The sequence below is a fragment of the Lissotriton vulgaris genome, chromosome 4_1 (genome assembly GCF_964263255.1).
Source record: "Lissotriton vulgaris chromosome 4_1, aLisVul1.2, whole genome shotgun sequence".
NCBI lineage: Eukaryota > Metazoa > Chordata > Amphibia > Caudata > Salamandridae > Lissotriton > Lissotriton vulgaris.
In genome coordinates, this window is record NC_141691.1 from 1,287,859,368 (window position 1) to 1,287,882,222 (window position 22,855).

Below are 22,855 nucleotides of genomic sequence, written 5' to 3' on the forward strand. Positions count from 1 at the left end.
GTTGCAGCTTTAGCTGAAGCCTAAGTTAAAGATAGCGATGCTGAATACTTATTGCAAATATAACAAGACCAAACATGGGCTCAGATAGCCCATTTTTAAATAAAGCTCACCAGCTACAAACACGAAGTGATTCCTACACATTCAACTGTTACATCTGTTTACCAAGTGTGATGATCCTCATATGATATTCGTAAATAAAGCCCATCCCAGAAGTGCAAAAGGAACACACTGAAACCTTTACAAATGGAACAAAGTAGGCACCAGGTACATGCACCTAATATTAATATCAACTTTCTTTAGCATAATCACTTTGCAACCATTCTGGTAACTGCAGAATCTATCTCAGTGCATGAGCTTCCAGTCCCTATGGCCTCTTTTAGCCCAAAGGTACAAGGCACACCTAGAATCCAGAGTCTCAGAGTTTGTGTAGCCTACGTTCCTTGTGTGTGCATGTGCATGTGTTCATGTCTGTGTGCATAGTCCCTATGGGTCTGATTTAGACTTTGGCGCATGTCCCTCTGTCCATCAGAGTGGCATAGGACATTACCGCAGCAATCCTGAGACACTAGTGTTGTCATATTTGGAAATGACAGGTGGCCCAGTGGTCATCTCTGTACATTGAAAGGAACTGCTGTCACGACTATTCACTTCATGATGTGAAATGTCGATGCATGGTATCACCAAACATTTAAACGTTGTTTTGTTTTTCAGAAACAAACTCGTAAAGCCGGATTTGTTTCTGAAAGACAAAAAAACAAATTACGACATTGTTTTTTTCTGTACCTCACCACCAGGCCTATTTGTTGGGCCGTCAGAGGAAGCTCTCCGTCAACTGAGCAAACAGCGGCTATGGTGACGGAAAGCTTACGCTTTACCCATCTCTAAAGGAGTCATGTGGACTGAGAGTTTGGTGGACAGGGTCCGCCTTTGTAACTGCCAACCTCTAAATAAGGCCCTAAGTGTGTAGCTATTTATTTAAGCGCAAGACTGTCCAGTTTACCCCCTAATCAGTTGGCAAATGTCACAGTGAAGCAGAGGTTCTGGATGTTGCCCCAATTGTCCATCATTAAAATGTTGCCAGTATGGATGGTCTCCATCGAATCGATTTTTCAGCAACACAATTGATGATCAAACACCTACAGGCAGTTAATGTGCAGCGGTTCCACTGTGTAAATTTTCCCACACAATTTTCTTTTTTTACATTTTTTTATCTTCATGATAGTGATATAGAGCCTAAGTCATATTGGCAGATCTGCAAATTACATATTCCTACATGCTGCTGCTTACATGCACGGGTGACTGTTTACAAAAGCAGTAAGGGAGACGGCATTGTCATTTGGGATTACAGAAGTGATAGAAGTAGTGTCTTAATTTCCAAATGTACTGCTTGTGGTTTGAACAGCATGCATATGTTGGTCGTGGTCACTATTAGGTAGAAACTGGTTTTGGAGATGCACTGTGATCAGGGTGTCTTTGATTCTTTATTTCTTGAAGGTGGGAAGTGATAATGCCACTCATAGGTGGATGTGGAGTTCGTCTTGAAGGAGGGTGGAAAAGACACTTGCTTTCTTGTTTTCTCATGTTTTAGTGACTTAGAGGGTAATTTATTGGTGCTGCAGGTGGTTTGACTGCGAATGGCAAAGTAGAGGCTTTCGGTTAGGTAGTCTGAGTCATGCAAGTATAGATTTGTTTGAACTGTGATGGGTACTGGCGGGTGTACACTATGCATTTCACTGGGTGTAAAAGCGATATGATCCTCCTTTCGTCCTCTAGTGATGGGGTGACCGGCTTCAAGAGAGCAACTTTGACAGGGGCGAGTATAGTAGCTGGTAGTCCGGAGGGCAAGTCTTTGTCCATTGCTGTGAGAGAGCACCAGGGCCGGAACAGTTGTGCAGAAAGCATGAACTGTTAGAAATACTTTTATTGCATCAGAGGAAGCTGGTCTGATATCAGGATGTCTGGGCTTCTTGTTAATTTGGTTGTTAGAGCACGACCCAAGTCAACATAGAAGCCCAAACATATGTATATACTTGTTGCATTTTAGACTTTCCTATTTGGTATTTTTGTATACTAGAATGTAGTCCATTTAGGGTTGACGTCCTTTTCTATACTTGTTCTCAATCCGTTTCATCACTCACTAGCTGAAGCCAACACTTGATGAGGGGATCAGTGAGGTAAATGGGTGTTTATATTATGTTTGTAGAACTATGGAGACTGGCAATGGGGCTCTCAATGAAGCATCCTCCCTCTAAACTTCTCTCAGCACCCTGGCGGTTTCCCACCTTTTTCATGAACATTCAGTTGACCCTTCTAACGTTCACGAGGGAGGAAAGAGGCGAGTGGAAGGGGGGGTTGGTGTTAACATAGACAACATTTCCAAGCTAGCTCTTCTGTGAACCTTCTCCAGAAGAGGTAGGTAGAGGTTCCTGTTTTTTTTATTCGCTTTAGTGTAGTCCCGTAGCCTGTTTCACTACATACCGGTTATAATGGCAATGACCCAGAAATAATTTTGGACGATCTCATCAGGATAGTGGTCCCCATGTTCATATTTAGCAGCCCGCTAGCGTTGGCCGGGTACAGCTTACCTGTGTATGACTAAGACCTCAGCCTTACAACTCTCATTTCAAAGCCATTAAACCCTAAGCCCAGCCGCCTTGCTGCTGCATAGGTCTCAAAAGGCTCTTCTCTCACCCTCTTAACCATTTTATATTATCTTTAAGCCCAGTATGCCTAGAAGCCACTATTTTTGTTTAGGCATTGCTTAAAAACAGCTCATAAGTCAGCCATTGTTGGCGGCTGCTAAGGAGAACATTCTTGTTTACCTCTGCTTGCATGCATTCCTCCATTTAAAGGAAGCCAGTGGGGTGTTCTCATCATGTGAGAGGAGAGCGAGTGGATGTGGGGATCAGTCGAACAGGGCAAAGATGGTCCTTAATCAGATAGCCAGCACGCCTGCCTGTTGTTTAATCGCATACATGTCCATCTTGCTTAGAAAATAAGAAACCAAGTTGGGCCACCCTAATGTAAAAAGTGTAAAATTAGAAACCCTTAAAAGAGGCATCATTTTTCATGTGTATATTTCATGTGAAGGCATGTGCTGCTGCAGATTCACTGGACCACAAGCACACTCCACTGGCTCGTTCCCCGGACTTGCTCAGTAAAAGTGAATGTGTTTTGGCTGCCTCTGAGACTGGTGAGCCACCCCCTGTGCTGATCTTTGTCATCAGCCTACACAGCTTCCTTCCTGGGCTCTAAAATTATCTTTGTGAGAGATGAACACCCCAGCTCTCCCTCCTCTGATGACAGTTCGCAGTCACGCCTTGTTTTCTCTCTGCCAAGCCGGGGAGCCGTCGGATAAGTTGCCTATGGGAAGGCGTCGCAGGACTCCTATGATCAATACACTTGAGAAATACATCACTCAAACAGAGTGGTGTACAAAGCACGGCCCGTTCACAGAGCTGCGCGCCACAGCTCGGCTTAAGGGGCCACTGTGAGCATGTGGGCCAGCGTGGAGCCCTGAGCGCTGAAAAAGAGTCCATTGCAGCAAGGGGTCATGGGTGAGCTGGATGAAAGGACCGGCAGGTACATTGGTGGTGGCTGCCGGTCGCCCGGGCTGCACCTGACGTCAGTTCTGGGCTGAGCCTCTTGGAAGCACATTGGCTGCCAATGCCTTCCATGGGTGCCAAGGAACTCTCGCCATTTTATCCTGCCAATATCGACAACCCTCCCCAGCAAACACAGGCAAATGACTGTTTAGCACACAAGGAATTAAATAAGCCAGCCAAGACGTAGTTTGGTGCAGGTTTATTTTATAAATGAAATATGCCATCGTTGTAGGTTAACTTACTGGCACTTGGCTGGGGCAGGTATAAGTACCTTGCCACAGCCCACCAGGTACCAGAGTGACAGCGGAGAATGCAGGGTGTGAAGGACTCCCTTGGGGTCTCAACAGGTAGACCGCGAGGGGAACGTGCCCAGAACGTGGCATTAAAGTGCTGCCCTCTTAGGAAGGTGCACTGTGTGCGACGTGGGCAGCCACATTTCTAGTGTGTATTTTAATTGTTAAAGGCACGCGTTAACTAGCTTGTGCCAGTTTAGTACAATTTAAAAACTGGCTTTTAATCACCCCTTGTGAAAGGGGTGCTGTGACAGCCCCACCTTTTGCCAGTGGCTGCTGGTCACTCTGAGGATTTGTGGGGCAGGCAAACACTTGCACACTCACTTCCACCCATCCACAAGCACACACACACACACACACACTCACACATTCACAAGCACACACATGCACATACACACACTCACTACCTTTAATTCACAAAGTCTTTTGCACATACTCACTCCCATCGATCCACAAGCACCTACACATGCACACACTCACACCCACTCATTCACAAGAACATTCATGCACACACTTACTTTCTCCCATTCGCAGCACATGCGACTCCAAACATTAAATAGGCCACTTATCGGATGCAATGGTGGTGGCGGGAACAGTGGATGAAGAACGGGAGAAGCATGACGGTCTTAAATTGGCCCAGGCCATTGGTGGCAAAATGAGAGGCTTTTATGTTTTTTGGGCCGAAGCCTATGCTGATCATTGTCTTTGTGGTTTGTAACTGACGTTTTCTGGATGTCTATTTGCTGGCTTTAGTTATTTTAGGCTGTCCAGCTTGAGCTTGTCAATTCCGTTTCCCAAACTTTGTTTACTGTTTTCTTCCACAAACGCGCTTTCTATAAACAGGCCTTAAAATCTTGTTCTTACCTTGTACAGCCAAAGACAAATCTCAAATGTCAAGCTGTCTTCCAAGGGAGCTTGGTGTTTACTTTTTCTTTCTGACTTCAAAGTGAGAGGATTTATGTGTCAATCCCGCTGAGAACCCATGTAAGGGGAGAGCCTGTAGGATGTTTTTTTCCAGCACACAGCAAAAATGATCTGTGCTGATGTTTCAGAATATATCAGAATTTGTAAAAATGATGCAATTTTTTTTTGTAATTCTGAACTGCGGTGGAAACAAATATTTGAATGCGATCAAAACACATCAATATACTAGGTTATGACATTTGCACACATCTTATGTGTGCAGTAAAACCATATTCTGGTGCAAATGTAATGGTCATTTCAATTGAAAATATCTTGTCTGTAATGACAATGCGCTACCATACCATGCATACTCCACGCTATGCCACTCCACTCTCTTCTACTCTATGGCATGCCACTCCACTCCACTCTACAACATGCCGCTCCACCCCCTTACTCCACTCCATTCTATGACCATTGAGTCCACTCTTCGACACGCTACTTGACTCCATGATACTCCAATCTACACTGCTCAAGCACCGATACAACACACCACTCGACTCACCTCCACGCCACACCACTTACCCTACTCCACTCTACCCTACACCAATCTAACCCACTCCACCCCAATCTACCTCACTCTATTTCGCTAATATCTATCTCAACTCCACTCCAAACTACCCCACTCGACTCCACTCTACTCTGCCCCACTCTACTCACCTCTACCCCACTCCACTTCAATCTACTCCACCCCAATTTATCCCACCCCGCTTCAATCTACCCCACTCTACCCCATTCCACTCCTCCCCAATCGACCCCACTCCACTCTCCCACCATTTCACTCCACTACGATCCAGTTTACCCCACTGCACTTTACCAGTCTACCCCATTACATTCCAATCTACTCCCCTACAATCCAATTTACTCAACTTCATTCCAATCTACTCCGCTCCACTCAATCTAACCCAGTCAACCCCACCCCTCCAATCTACCCCACTCCACCACCTCTACTGCACTGTTCCCACATCTACCCATCTCTGCTCCAATCTTCACCACTCCACTCCAATCCATCCACCCAATCAGTCACAGTCCACTTCCCTCCACTCTACCCAAATCCAACCCACTCCACTCCAACCTACCCCTTTCCATTCTACTGCACTCCAATCTACCCCAGTCCAGTTTATCCCTCTCTATTCCAATTTCCCCACTCCACTCCAATCTCCAATCTATCCAACACCTCTCCACTCTAACATGCCCCACAATCTACCCCTCTCCAATCTACCACTAGATTCCCACTCCAATCATACCAATCTACCCCACTCTTCTCCAGTCTACCACACTCCACTCCAATCTACCACACTCCTCAAATCTGCCCAATCCACCCCACCCCAATCTACCCTACTCCAATCTACTCCTCCCCGATCTACCCAGCCCCAATATACCCCACTCCAGTGTACTCCTTCTACTTCACTCAAATTTCCCCACTTTAACCCAATCTGTCTCACTCCAATTTACCCCACTCCAATCTATTACTCCATTCCAATCCACCCAATTCTAATCCACCCAATCTACCCCACTCCACTCCACCCTAATCTACTCTTCCACTCCACTCCGGTCTACTTCACTCCAATCCATTCTTCTCCAGTCTATCTCACTGCTCTCTAATCTTGACTCCATTCCAATCTATCCAACTCCACCCCACTCCACTCCACTCTAATCTACCCCACCCAATTCTAATCTACCCTACTCTAATCTATACAATTTACCCCACTCCACTCCACCTTAATCTACTTGTTCACTCCAATACAATCACCCCACTCCTCTTCATTATTCCTCAATCTTTCTTGCTGCACTCCAATTTAGACTGCATTCCAATCCATCCAACTCCACCCCACCCCACCCCACTCCAATCGACCCTGCTCCACTCTACCCAAATCTACCCCACTCCAATCTATCCACTCCAATTCACACAATCTACCCCACTCCACTCTACCTCAATTACCACACTCCATACTCCTCTGCCTAATCCACTTCACTCTAATCTACCACACAACACTCAAATCTACCCCCTCCAGGCCATTCCACCCCAATCCACCCCACTTCAATCTACCCCACTCCATCCCAAACTATCCTGTTCAATCTTCCCACTCCAAACTATCCCAATATACCTCCACTCCATTCCATTTTACCCTACTATAATCCATCTAGTCTACTCCACTCCAGTCTACCCACCTCCACTCTACCCCAATCCACCCCACTCTTCCCTAATGCACCCCACTCCACTCCAGTCTACCCCAATATATCCACTCTACCACGATCTACCCTATCCATACCTGCCCCACTCCAATCAACCCTACTCTAATCTATCCCAATCTACTCTACTCCAGTCTACCCCACTCCACCCCAGTCTACCTCACTCCACCCCAGTCTAGTCCAATTCAATATACCATGCTAATCTACCCAAGACCTCCACTCCAATCTACCTCGCTTCAATTTACCTCACCTCAATCTACCACAATTTACCCCACTCCAATCTACCCCACTCCACTCTACACCAATCTGCCACACTCCACTCTACACCAGTCTGCCCCATTTCTCTCTACCCCACTCCAATCTACCCACCCTACCTTTCTCCACAGCACTAACATGTAGACTTACTGAATAGCAGCCACAATGGTGTACAACATGGCAAAACACCTTGCCAAATCCACCAGCTCTTGCATAGGTGAGACGTATTGGTTTTTCCAATGCTTGTTTTTTTGGGGCGGCAGAGAAGGGCAGAAGTGCTCACAGGCAGTGCTCATCAACAAGCCTTACCCTCTACAAGGCCATTCCACCTCCTCACAAAGTGAAAAAATTTGAAGTTAGCAGGTCTGTGTCTGGTATTTGTGTAGAGCAAGCGGGACACTCTTGTGGGCCTGCATCTCGTGTGGGGTGTCTCAGTTGTGAACTGCACTGCCATTGTGGGCTCTCTAAGATTCTTTTGAATGTGCAGTCTCAGCTATATAAGGGTACGTTTCTGTGTAGCTATGGAAGTTTTGGAAACCAAGGGTGGAGTTACTTAGATAGCCGGTCACCACACTTACAGATCAGTATACACAGCAGGCAGTCTCTGTTGCGTATAATGAACCTCATGCATGTGCTCATGTGCTGGTAGTAGTGACAAGTGTAGAGGTAGGGAGATTAGGTTTTGAAAACCATGAACAGGGGCCTTCCACATACATAGAAAGAAGTAGGACTACAATTTTGCATTGGCCAATGGGTCCTGAATTACTTAACTGACAAGGCTGTCAATTTTGAAAAGCGATGCTTTAATGGGAATTAAAAGCATCGTGTGCACACAGTATCACATGCCTTAATTAAATTGCTTCATGCCAAGGGCTGGTAATTAATTCTGCACTGAAGCAAATGAAAATTGCCTTCTTCTTGTTTTCTGGACTCTTTCTGAAAACCAGTACTTGTGCTAAATTTACTGAAATAAGTTACGACTGATAGTGAAAAATAGGACCGTCCTTGAAAATCTGTGATACCGGGTCACCCTATGCGGGGAGGAGATGAATATGTGTGGTGTTCAGAGTGACATGTTACCAGAAGGTTAACTGATTGACTAATGACATTCGTGGCACTTGCACTACCAAGTTGTCTTTTAGTGTTATTGTCCCCGGATTGTGTGGTGGATGTGCATGTGGAAGAGGGAGGAGATCAGGATTGCGTGTTGCATGTACAGGTAAGAGCGGTGGGGCAGTGGTGGGTGGGGAGGAAGTCGACAGATGACGGAACAGGAAAAATAAATTTAAAAAAGTAAAAAATCACTTTCCTTGCGCTTGCCCCATTGCAGAGTTGGCGATGCAGTGAGTGCAAGGTAGGTGGTTTTATTATTATTTTTATTTAATTTTCCCTATTCTGTCGTCTGTTGACTTACTCCTGCCTTCCCCACTGCTCTTGCCTGTACAGGCCGCCTGCGCCTGCATGTAGTTTAATTAGCATAGAATAGGATGGGAGGTTGTGATGTATGTGTTGTGCAAATAGTGATACGCCAGTGGTCGGCTGTCTGTGATAAAAACTGTTCTAGAACTATGTGCACGGAGGTGAATGAGGAAGACTGATGCGTCATATGAGTGTTTACATCAACCACTAGGGTAAAAAGTGTTGCTTTCAAGAGTTCTTGGCGGTGGTATTTCATTGATGATTGAGTCATGGAGTTTAGTCATTTGTGCATAGCTTCTGTTTGTGTTTAATGCTGTTTAGGCGCAAGACGATGCTTTTCGACATTTGACTTTGCGTTGTTGATGCGGCTAGTGTTTTCTGTTATGCTGGCTCTAGTGTATGTTGTATAATTAGTTCAGTGGGGCATATTTTGAAGTTTACAGCGAGGAAATCAGCAGAATGTTTGATTTCGTTTGCTCCAGGCATTATTTGCTGAAGTCTGAAAATTACTGGAAATTCTTGAGCATGAAAAAGCAAAAGTCAAACGGCATGTGGATGTGGTGAAACTCAAAAGTCCCCATTTGCCAAAAGGTTTGACTTTTAGAGAGCTCTAAATTGTGGCTTGGTAAATGAGACCCACTTCCTTTCTGGCATAGTGAGATTGTTGGCATCAGGAACATTTTATGACCTGCATACACAAGGCCACAAAATATACAGAGTTGCTACATATATCATGCATAAAGAATAATTGAAACCTAAAAACAATGGGGTGGCTTTAGTAGTAGGCAATACAATATAGAACGATCTGAGACTATATTATAGCCCTGGAAAGGTTCTGTTGTGCACAGCTTATTTTCCACTGCCTTCCAGAAGTCATGTAGAATCAGTAATCAACTAAGAAACATTTCCAGCTGTATTTATGTAGCACGTATTGCTGGTGGTATGTGTAGTGGGTACTTAGCACTCCCAGTTTTGCCAGGTGAAAGGTAAGAGGTACATAACCTAAAATGTTTTTTTTTGACGATCTCACACTGGTAAAGAGGGTTCTAATCTCTTGGCTCCCCTTGAAGAATAGATTATATAAATCTCTCTGAATTACATTTCCCCTTCCCTTCTCTTCCGCCATCTTGGATGGGAAAATAGAAAACAAAGAAAATAGAAAATGCCTCATTCCTCTGACGCATGCTTGTATTCTGCTTGTGTTCTGATTCTTGCTCATGCTAACTAAATGACATGACTGGTCACATTATCATCCATTGTCTTCTATTTTGTTAAAAAAAAAGTTTTTACTGATTTTGCACAGCATCGGAAAAGGGTATTTCGTTTTCCCCTCTGATGCTGTATAGCATTAGAAAAAAGCCATTGGCTAAGCCAATGGGTTCCAGAGATGTGACCTATTGGAAATCCCAATGCTTGTTGAGTGTGGCAGAACCCTATTCTCTTGCCTCCACTCCTGCTTCAACTGCCCCATAAATAACCTACTTCATCTGGCTGTCCAATTAAGATTGGGAGTCTAGGAAATGTAACCCCACCCCATGTGTTTATTTACCTCCAAAAGCTTTAAATTAAACTCGACTGTATACATTTCAAGGTCATTAGATTTAAATCCAAGATTGTGAAATGCCTTGTGGTAAATCCTCCCATCTCTGGAATGTTAGCTTTATCCAGTGGAAGGCGTAGCCTCAGTCTTGTTTCTTTCTCTTCATCTAATTACTGTTTAAGCATGACAGAGCAAACCACTTAGTTCACCTTCTCATTCTATGCTGTGGGGCGGGGCCATGGCCAGGCCCGGTGCCCTGAGCCCATCAAACGCCACGTGCAACATATTCAGTGGCACAGAAGCTGGTAAAGTGCCTGATGTTGGGTGCAGGCCTCACAACCAACCCCCACTGCGTGTGGTGAAAAGTAATGCACATCAAGAGTTGGGTGCTCTGGAGGCTGTGTGTTGATCTGGCTGAAGGCCATATACAGGCTGATTTGGATGCAGTGATGGTCAGTCCTAGTGGTCAGGTCACACAAGAAGCTGCAAACCGCACAGCCAGTTGGCATGTGCTATGAGTGATGGGCATAAAGGAGGCAGGGCAAACAGAGCCTGCCCACAGGCCACGCCCTGATGTGACCCCTCTTTGAGGAGCCGAAAGTGGGCACAGTAGGCATTGGACACAAGAAATAGGTCTGAAATATATAATCAAACCTGTGACCCTGAAATTCACTGAAAGCACTTGGTTAATTGTAAGTCATAGTTTCTTCTGCTAATGACAATTGTAAGTCATGGTTTACTTGGCAGCCTACATGACAGGCTGTGAGTTATGCCTTTCTTAGCCAACCATAACTGGCCAATTTAATGGATTAATCAGTTATTCAGAACTCTAACGCCTGAAGTGGGCGGACCCATTGCCCCATGCTGAAGGCTGTCGTGGATGGAAACAAAATGTAAATGACACTTGCACACACCAATGGTTGTAAAGGTCTGAACAAAAGCCTTCTGTAGGTATTTGCATGTATCTTTGTCAGTTTTGTTTAATAACCATGACTTCATTTTAATTGTGTTTTAAGCAAAACTCCAAGGTTTTTTAAAAACCTACCTTAACGTAACTTATGAGCAGAAAAACCATAACTTACCTCTAGCAACCAGTTTTTTTCAGTTTTCAGTTTTTCAGTTTTTTTCATGGAATTTAAACATACAGGCAGGATGTTTCTTTTTCTTAACCCCTAACACATTGCTCTCCAAGTAAAGCTTGAAACATACAATTGGCGTCTTTTATTAAATCGCATTATTCTAGCTAGATAAATAGCAGTGCACACACACAGAGACTCTCTCTCTCTCTCTCTCGTTCTCTTTCTCACTTACCACTAATCTTTCTGTTTGTCTTAAAGAATACAGCCAAAAGGGGAGTGCAGGATTTGTCCTCAGAGGTATTGGGTCGACAAGCGACAAATGTAGCGTCATGGAGTTATAGAGTATTGTTAAATCAAAGCCTGCGCTGTAATTTTGATGATCATAAGGTAGTCCAGGGCTACCCTTTTCGGGCCATTGAGTCAGGATACCTACTGATTGCAGGCAGCAGACGCAGGGCAGGCCTTGAGCTATGTCAACAGATTCGGTTACCACCTCAAGTCAGTCCCTTTGAACTTCAGACGGGATTTCAAGGGGGAGGGTGGGAGGGCAAAGTAATTAAATGGCCGCACCAGTCTCCATGGCTGGTGTGTAATAAAAACAAATCTCTGTCTTACTGTAAGAGCCTTCTCACTGAAGAACGTTTCTTATGGCTGAAACTCTACTCTGTGCAGTGGTGGCGTGCAGTCATAATGTACACTTAAATTTGCACTCTCTCGATTTGTTCCAGATGTGCTTGGCTCAGAGGTCTTTTACTGTTTTTGTGAGTGACAACACAACCCTCTTGATGACTACACAGCCAAAACAAACCCCAAAAGGACAAGATTCAGGACTCGGGGAGGGGAAGGTGGTCTGGGCGGCAGGGGCAAGAATAGGACCTGTTGGATGCGATGGTTCAAACCAATGGAGATTGTAGCTAAGGACTTCCGTTGACTGCAAGACCAATGTGGACAGCGTGGGCCGGTCTGTGCTGTCGACTCTGGAATAAATGCCCTTTCAGCGCATGTGAGAGGAGCATACTGTACATATATTTGACAAAGTGAAGGACAATGTATCTCACTGCAGTTTGTTTAAAGGGGAGACATCAAGCTGTATTTATCGTAATTGCTATTGTTGTAAAAACACAGATACAACTACAAAGAGCACGGAGGAAACTGTTTCACAATGTAGCCCTGCGCTAAAATGTTCCGCCTATAGGACCCTCGGGTCAGAATTATAGAACTCCTTGAAGGGTTGTGGCCTTGACTTAAGAAATGAAAGGAATGCATGTGTTCTCTAGTTAGTGTGAAATGTATAAGGTGCACAGTGGCACTGGAGAGTGCATCCTGGCAGTAAAAGCTGAGATGTAGCTGTCATGTGGAGAGGCAGTCAGATAAGTTGTAGCATAGAATGACAATCCTAGAGAATCTGTAGACCCTGGTTGCTGTGCAACCACAGCAGGATGCTATTTTGAAAGCAGTAGAGAGGATAACTTATTCATTCTGGAGGTAATAATATGATCCAAAAGTCTCGAATTTAAGGATCAGGCAGTAAGAGATGTCTATAGTATTATTGCATCACTTGAAGACTTAGGGACGGATTTACCAAAGTGTTGTGTCACGCTTGCCACACAAGGGCGACGCAAAACCTAGATGAGATTTACCAAGCCACGCAAGGCCACCTTGTGTGGCCCTGCGTGGCTTGCTAAATCTGGAGTGACGCAAGGCAGCATAAGTCGCTGCCTTGCATTACTCTACATGGTGGGGGCGTTACATGAATGGAGTGTGGGTGTTCCCACTCATCCACTCATGTATTCTGAGGAATTCCCAGGTTTACCAACACTAGTAGTCCTGGGAATGCGTCAAAATTGTACACCTTCCCACCAGAGTCACAAGAAGGAGATTCTGCACCACACTTAGAAAGAGGAATATGCCTCTAAAGATTGTTTTTGTGCAGGAAAGTGTCGCTTCCTGCACAAAAATAACCCTGCTTTTAATGCAGGCACCCTTGCTCACGGCCAAGGGTGCCTGCACTGGCGCTAAGCTGCTGATTGTCCGCCAGGGACGGAATGCGCCATACCTTGATAGATATGGCACATTCTTGCCCACTCCATTTCTCGCAAAACAAAAGAATTATAAATCTACCCCTTAGAGTATAAAAGTCCAAGTATGGAAGTCGCGATAGAACCACAATAGTATATTTTCTATTTTTAGCAGTTTGTGCTTGGTAGTACTTTTGGATTTTCAAGAGAGATTTGTGGGGATCCAATCGTACATAGAACAGGCCCCCAAACACAGCTAATGCCTTAGGGAGTCTTGAGATGAAGCCAGTAAGTGATTCAAACATTTTGTTCCAAAATATTAAATTGTGAAATAAGCTGAAATTACGAATAAAAGTAGGACAATCATGTAAGGCAATGCCCTACAGACAACCGCATTATTGCCTGCATTACCTCTCTTTTAAAACAATAGAAAAATGATAATTTAATTTCTATTAAGCTTCATAGCTCTCCCTTGCCCCTCTCAGGGTAGTGTTCACACGGGGATCAGCTCTAAAGTGCATCTGCCTGCACTGCAACACATTACTTGCCGTCTTACCTACTTGCATCTCAGATAGCACATTGATTCGTTTGGCTAGTACCGAGCAGAAATGGATACAAAAAATCTGAACCAATGTTTGTGACAAGTTCCAAAAGTGATTATAAATTAGAAAAAATGTTTAACTATTTGTATTGCCTGATCATGATCATATTATGGTGCATAAAGTATGCCATGTTTTACAATACCTTTTGTTTTGTCTGTTTTTGTCTGTTGAAAAACTGATTTTGCATGTGAACTACTGATCTTCTATGCATTGCACCCTACATGTGCTCACATTCACAAACTGAAATGTACTGTATTTGATGCAAGTTTGAAGGTGATGATCAGAGAATTAGAACCCCCTTGTGCAGCTGCTGAGCAAATTCCAGATACAACACTCCCCTGGGCAAATGTGGTTAGCTGCTATTGGCTAGGTATTTGCGCCTGATTACCAAATTTCTTCTGTACAGTTGCTAATAATTTTGAATAACAGTGTTCATTACTAGTTTTACCACACTGTATTGTATTGCCCTTTGTGCACTGTTTCACATGTTTGAATTCCTCCAGGGTAGAAACGCCTTTTTGCGTTCTATTCCACTGTGAAATCAGCACTGGTTTTTCGTTATACTTCAAACTTAAAGCCTGAATTAGAGTTTGGTGGACAGGATACTCGATCACAAATCTGATGGATATCACGAGTGCACTTGTAAGAAAGTGGACAGGATATCCGTCACATCTGTGAAGGAGCACCTGTTCGTGAAACTCAAAATCAGACTCTTAGTTTTACTTTTTTCAAACTAAAAGGAAATGAGTTTCTAAAACATAAAACAAAGACCACAACATTGAACAAAGAGATGGAAATTCAGAAAAGAACAATTTAGAAACACATGTAAAAGTGCTTGGTAAAATGTGGAAGCCCTTTGATAGTTTTGTGTTCTAATCTTATTCCTAATTTGATCTATAGCAGATACTTTTTATGAATTCACCTTTTACTAACATGCCACAGTGTGATCCTGAAGTGACATTTGGGTCTCTAACTGATGGGCTGACTGCCTTATTTGCAAAATATCTGCCTTTTGAGCACCAAAGTTAAAAACTAGGCATGAACTTAAACACAAACTTGGTTTGCTATAGTAGAACGTAAAGCCGACAGTTACTATGTTCTCCATCTCACACAGCAGCGCCAGCCAAAACACAGACATGCAAGGCGACAAGGCCAAATTCAGTAGCTGGGGAATTTCTCGCCATTCATACCAGAATTAAAACGCCTTTTTTCCAAACATATCTTTCTTTCTTTTTGTATCTTTATTTCGATCACTTGTATCATAAAAGCTGTACATCATAGATTAAAAAACATTCGTGAATAATACCTATACATAAAACAGGAGTTAAAAGAAAATCATTACAATTGTCATCTTATTGTACAGGTTCAAAGTGCTGGTGCAAAGTACAAATCCGACTACTACATACTATGGAAAGTCACATTTCTATTGATTGGTAAAAGCAATTACAGATCATTCCAATTTGGGCTAGTCTATACAATAAATGATTATGAGGCCTGTACCAAATCTGTGTCAGAATTCTGAATGTAACGAGTGCGCATATGCCACATCGCAGTTAAAAATGTAGCTATCGCAAACACAGTTGGGGGTGATAAATCTGTCTTTAGTATTCTGTAGGCTGGGATGCATTGCCTGAAACCCAAGTTTTTGAGAAGAGGAACAAGCCAATACTTTCTCGGTTTTTGATAAGCTTTACAGAAGAATGCAACGTGTATTTCATTTTCTAACTGAGATGAACATGCGGGACATTGCTCAAACACAACAAAACATAGCATAGCATAACAAAACATAGCATAGCAAAACAAAGCATAGCATAATAAAACACAACATATAGCATAGCATAACAAAACATAGCATAGCATAACAAAGCATAGCATAACAAAACATAGCATAGCATAACAAAACATAGCATAACAAAACATAACATAGCAAAACAAATCATAGCATAGCATAGCAAAACACAACAAAACATAGCATAGCATAACAAAGCATAGCATAACACAGTATAGCATAGCATAACAAACACAACAAAACATAGCATAGCATAACAAAACAAAGCATAACAAAACATTGCATAGCATAACAAAACATAGCATAACATAACAAAACATAGCATAACATAACAAAACATAGCATAGCAAAACAAAACACAACAACACATAGCATAACAAAACATAGCAAAACACAACAAAACATAGCATAGCTTAACAAAACACAACAAAGCATTGCATAGCATAACAAAACAAAGCATAGGATAGCAAAAAAAATCGCATAGCATAACAAAACAAAGCATAGCATAGCAAAACAAAACATTGCATAGCATAACAAAACATAACATAACATAACAAAACATAGCATAGCATAACAAAACACAACAACACATAGCATAACAAAACATAGCAAAACACAACAAAACATAGCATAGCTTAACAAAACACTACAAAACATAGCATAACAAAACAAAACATATCATAGCCTAGCAAAATATAGCATAGCATACCAAACACAACAAAACATAGCATAGCATAACAAAACATAGCATAGCAAAACAAAGCAAAACACACACAACCACGCACACACAACCACACACACAACTATCTATCTATCTATCTATCTATCTATCTATCTATCTATCTATCTATCTATCTATCTATCTATCTATCTATCTATCGCCCTCACTCTATCTATCTCTCTATCTGTCTATCTATCTATCTATCTATCTATCTATCTATCTATCTATCTATCTATCTATCTATCTATCTATCTATCTATCTATCTATCTATCTCCCTCACTCTATCTGTCTATCGATCTATCACCCTCACTCTATCTGTCTATCGATCTATCGTCCTCACTCTATCTGTCTATCTATCTATCGCCCTCACTCTATCTGTTTATCTATCGCCCTCACTCTATCTATCTATCGGCCTCACTCTGTCTATCTAATCGCCCTCACTCTATCTGTCTATCTATCGCCCTCACTCTATCTATCTATCGGCCTCACTCTATCTATCTAATCGCCCTCACTCTATCTATCTATCTATCTATCTATCTATCTATCTATCTATCTATCTATCTATCTATCTATCTATCTATCTATCTATCCATCTATCTATAAATCTATCTAACACCTTTACTCTATCTATCGCCCTGACTTTATCTATCTATCTATCTATCTATCTATCTATCTATCTATCTATCTATCTATCTATCTATCTATCTATCTATCTATCTATCTATCTATCTATCTATCTATCTATCTATCCATCTATCCATCTATCTATCTATAAATCTATCTAACACCTTCACTCTATCTATCGCCCTGACTCTATCTATCTATCTATCTATCTATCTATCTATCTATCTATCTATCTATCTATCTATCTATCTATCTATCTATCTATCTATCTATCTATCTATCTATCTATCGCCCTCACTCTATCTATCGCCCTCACTCAACCTATCGCCCTCACTCTGTCTATCGCCCTCACTCTATCTATCACCCTCACTCTATCTATCTATCTATCTATTGCCCTCACTATCTATCAATCACCCTCACTCTATCTATCTATTGCCCTCACTATCTATCGCCCTTACTCTATGTATCTATCTATCTATCTATCTATCTATCTATCTATCTATCTATCTATCTATCTATCTATCTATCTATCTATCTATCGCCTTCACTCTATCTATCGCCCTCACTCTATCTATCGCCCTAACTCTATCTTTCTATCGCCCTCACTCTATCTATCTAATCGCCCTCACTCTATCTATCTATCTATCTATCTATGTATCTATCTATCTATGTATCTATCTATCTATCTATCTATCTATCTATCTATCTATCTATCTATCTATCGCCCTCACTCTGTCTATCAATCTATCTATCGCCCTCACTCTATCTATCGCCCTCACTCTATCTATCTATCTATTGCCCTCACTATCTATCTATCTCCCTCCCTCCATCTATCTATCTATCTATCTATCTATCTATCTATCTATCTATCTATCTATCTATCTATCTATCTATCTATCTATCGCCCTCACTCTATCTATCGCCCTCACTCAGCCTATTGCCCTCACTCTATCTATCGCCCTCACTCTATCTATTGCCCTCACTCTATCTATCTATCTATTGCCCTCACTATCTATCTATCACCCTATCTATCTATCTATTGCCCTCACTATCTATCAATCACCCTCACTCTATCTATCTATCTATTGCCCTCACTATCTAGCGCCCTCACTCTATCTATCTATCTATCTATCTATCTATCTATCTATCTATCTATCTATCTATCTATCTATCTATCTATCTATCTATCTATAGCCTTCACTCTATCTATCGCCCTCACTCTATCTATCGCCCTAACTCTATCTTTCTATCTATCGCCCTCACTCGATCTATCTAATCGCCCTCACTCTATCTATCTATCTATCTATCTATCTATCTATCTATCTATCTATCTATCTATCTATCTATCTATCTATCTATCTAGCTATCTATCTATCTCCCTCACTCTATCTATCTATCTATCTATCTATCTATCTATCTATCTATCTATCTATCTATCGCCCTCACTCTATCTATCGCCCTCACTCTATCTATCGCCCTCACTCTATCTATCTATCTGTCGCCCTCACTCTATCTCTCTTTCTATCTATCGCCCTCACTCTATCGCCCTCACTCTATCTATCTATTGCCCTCACACTATCTATCTATCGCCCTCACTTGATCTACCTATCGCCCTCACTCGATCTATCTATCTATCTATCTATCTATCTATCTATCTATCTATCTATCTATCTATCTATCTATCTATCTATCTATCTATCTATCTATCTATCTATCTATCTATCTCCCTCATTCCATCTATTTATCTAGATACTGATCGCCATCACTCTATCTATCTGTCTAGCTATCTATCGCCCTCACTCTATCTATCCATCTATCTATCTATCTATCTATCCATCTATCTATCTATCTATCTATCTATCTATCTATCTATCTATCTATCTATCTATCTATCTATCTATCTATCTATCTATCTATTTCGCTCACTCAATCTCTCTATCGCCCTCACTCTATCTATCGCCCTCCCTCTATCTATCTATCGCCCTCACACTATCTATCTATCGCCCTCACTCTATCTATCTATCCCACTCACGCTATCTATCGCATCACCACAGCATCACTCAGCACCACCACAGCATCACTAAGGGGCACAACAACATCACTATTCGCTACTACAGGATCATTGAATGCCACAGCATCACTAGTCGCCACCACAACATCACTCAGCGCCACCACAGCATCAATCTGTTCAACCATTCAACAACAACTGGGTCAAATATGTTCTCTCAATGTTTCAAGCTTTATTACAAATGTCACAAAAAGAGGTTAGTATTTCACTTCTGTTCTTGGATTTTCGTCACAATAAAGTACACTGAACATATTCTTCACAAAAGTTATTTACAAAAGTTTAAGCTATTGCCATTATAAATTACAATAACTTTTATTTGAGTATTAATTATTTAAAAAATTAAAAGCCATTGTTATTTGTAATATCAATACATCTAAGTCACGTGAATACAACACATATTGCATTACAAATGCTATAGGTGTCACAAGTTATAACTATTGGCATTGTAAATGACAAAGCTATTATTTTTGCTATTTTCAAAACCAAGACATAAATAAAAAAATGTGTCATTTACAATACCAATAGCTCAAACTTTCCTAATGCGAGACCTTATGCATTTCAAATGCTTGTTACTTTTGGTGATTTATGACTATTACTTTAACAGGTTTTAGTTTTCACTTTAAGCGAATATAAACTGTATATGCGTTATGGCTTTCATATATATCGTTAGTCAGGGACAGTAAACAAAAGATTTTTTTCATTAAAAAATATACTCCATACTCAAAATTTGTTATGACAGGAGTTGTTTGCATGCTTTATGTTTGCCGAAGTACATGTGTTGCTAACAGATGCAGTGACCAATGACTCTGTCTTGTCTGACACAGTTGGATAACGAAAGTGAAAGCTGTTGATGAGATTACTAAGGGAGCTCCTTTGAGTGTTATTGTGTCACTTGGCACCGTGGCTGAGCTTGTTTGAGGTCAGGACATGCTGTTGGTGATAATACGAAAAGCATAGTAGCGAAGAGCTAGGAGGTTTAATCCTTGCAACACCCCATCCCTTCCTGTAAAAATAATGCCCTCTGTAAAGAGCTCAGTTTCTGGACAACAAACGCACAACGAGAAAAGAGTTTATTCATATTATACTGGAATCAAAAGTGAATTTCATTATTATTATTTGTTTTGACTATGCACAGTCTGGGCCTTGCAATTCGCAGAGAAGAGCTGCCTCCTCTGCCAGTGAGGTAAGTATACACTGCTGACAAATGGCGGCAACTGCAAGTCACGAGTGCGTAGCCGGCAGGGCTAGCTAGACCGTTCATCATTCCATTGTAGGACCACTACATGAGTTAATTGTTCGCCTTTTATGTAAAGCGCTTCAAAGTGTAAAATAAACTACGAAAGCACTATTTACAGATTGCTGTGTATTTACCATATTTGGTGATTTTATTTATGAACAAGTGTGCAGCTTAAAATTGAGTCGAAGTCTGCATCTAGAACATTCTTGGCACCTACAAGAATGTTCACAGCAGGTCGCTGTGACCATCAAATTCAATCTAGATGGGAACTCTAAATATGTGTTAGCCCCAGAGACACAGATGTTTCGGGCAACAACCCAGACGTAGCATATCGATGAATGCTTAGTTATCAAGGGGAGATGAATGTATGGAAAGGGAACTCTTTGTTTGTGTATTGGGGGCCGGGAAGGCGATTATTACTAGATGTGCCATGAAAGCTATGTTTAGAGGGGTTCCGGTCTGATAGATGGGGTGTGGCAGATGGTGTGATGTGGGTCTCGATGTGCCCTCGATGTTATGAAAGAGTGGGTGTAGGTTTAGGTGGGGGTGGGGGCGGGGCTGGGATGGTGTCTGCTGTAGCCGTCTGCAAAAACGATGCATGTGCGGTTGGCATGCAGTCGAGAACGGAGACAACACAGAATGCCTGGGGCAGGAGACCAGGGTACCTGAGATCCAAACTGGATTTAAAGCACTCACTCAGGGCTGTGCAAAATGCGTGGACTTAGCCCTTAGCTGTGCCTGGACATGTATGGAGCCTGGAAGACACAACTTTGCAGTGTAAAGCATGCAGACTGACTAATTCTAACTCACTGCCATCAGCTGTCTTCAACTGGTTTGGGCATATAATCTTACACCTCTCAATGATGCAGGGAACATTCCTGTTGCACCGCTTCTTTTCCCTTGCCTGCCCCAATGAGCGTAGGAGGGTACTGGACTTCACTGCCCCGCCCACTGGTGTCTCGCGGTTGAATTTTGTCATGGAGGAACTTGCAGGAATAACAATCTGTGAGGTAGTGAGAAGAGGTAAAGGGTGTGCTGCTCGGCTAGGCAGTGTGCGGCTGAGGCAGCGGTAGGGAGTGCAGACCAGGTCACTCCCTCTGCCCATCAATAAATATTAGAAGATTCTTGGTAGTTGTAGGTGCCCCTGGTATTTTGAGAACTGCTTTGTGTGTCCTCTGGTATGTGATGGAGGAGGAGCGGCCGCTACATGAGCTGCACAGCACTGCTGGAGAGGGGGGCCGGGCCACGGAGGTGAAGAGAAGTGGTGGTAAATGAGAGGTGCTGGCCCTTCCACTGAAAGAGACTTGCACACACTGCCAAGTGCTGTGTTGATAAAATAAAAGGCGCGTGATGGTGAAACATCAAAACGCGCCATGCCGCTAAAAAAAAAGGGCAGCGTGATTTAGGGGCGCTGTCAGAGCTCCCATGACTTATAACACAAGCTCTCCTGTTGAGAGCTTAAAACAAACAAAGCAAGCCCTAAACAATCCCGGTAGGGGCACAGCAAATAAAACTCCTGCTCAACTTTCTTTTCTGAACAAGGTGCCCAAAATAAATAAAACATGCAAACATGGCTACCAAAGTAAATAAAAACAAGAGAGCACAGTGGCCGTGAAGAAGGATCAAGCATGGCAAATGAAGCGGCTGTGAACTTTTCATCAAGCCTGCGCACAAAGTAAACAAAACATGAACACTTATCACAAGCAAAGGCAGGCGAACCAGAAAAAAAGAGTGCTTTCAAAGTAACCTAAATAACATGAAGAGTAAGAGCACATGTAACAGGGGAATTCCTCATGGGAGGATACAAAAGTCCAAAAGGAGAGACTACTAAGCGTGATCACCAAACAAAGGGACTACTAAGCGTAGTCACCAAACAAAAGCTGGCATTTACAAAGGACAAAGGAAAAGTTGGGTAGTGCTTGAAGCCCATATTGTTGATACAGCTTGTCTTGGAGACCTCATGCATGTACTACCTAGGCGAGACCTAAAAAGCACTCTTTCTGGACCAAGGTCTAGCTTTCTGCGAAATTTGATGCAATTTGGTTCAGCTGTCCGAACTGTAGTCGTGTTTAAAATATCTGTAGGAAATTGCATTGGAAAAATCTGCTTTGGGACCCCCTCTTTTTCTTGGCCCCGCTTGACTTATCACATCAAACTTTCCAGACAGCAGCTGAAGTGAGGGGAAAACTAGTTTGTAAAATGTCATGAAGATTTCTCAAATGGTTCAAAAGTTATTAGCAAAATAAAAAATGCTCTTATGTCCTAACTATGTAATGTAATGTAAAATGTAATGTATGTATACTTGTAAAGCGCACTGTTACCTCGTTACGTGGCGTCCTGGCGCTGTATACTGCTGGGAAACCCATCCTGGCTTTCCCTGTGAGAGGGCACCCCCAAGGTGAAGCCAGGCATCCCCGGCGCTGCTAGGGCCGTTGTGGAGATTAAGCAAGC

The 22,855-nt window shown here is 42.4% G+C and overlaps 1 protein-coding gene across 5 annotated transcripts in view; it reads left to right on the forward strand.

Annotated features, from left to right (window-relative positions):
* NFATC1 (nuclear factor of activated T cells 1) overlaps positions 1–22,855 on the forward strand; it is a 428,485-nt gene that overhangs the window by 271,773 nt on the left and 133,857 nt on the right. Inside the window, exon 9 of one of the 5 annotated variants that reach the window (XM_086965521.1) lies at positions 12,073–14,105. The exons of the other annotated variants lie outside the window; for them this stretch is intronic. Coding sequence (XP_086821647.1) covers positions 12,073–12,113 — 41 coding nt within the window. The 3' untranslated portion in view covers positions 12,114–14,105. Of the gene's footprint in view, positions 1–12,072; positions 14,106–22,855 lie in introns of those variants that run through there. 5 annotated transcript variants of the gene reach the window in all.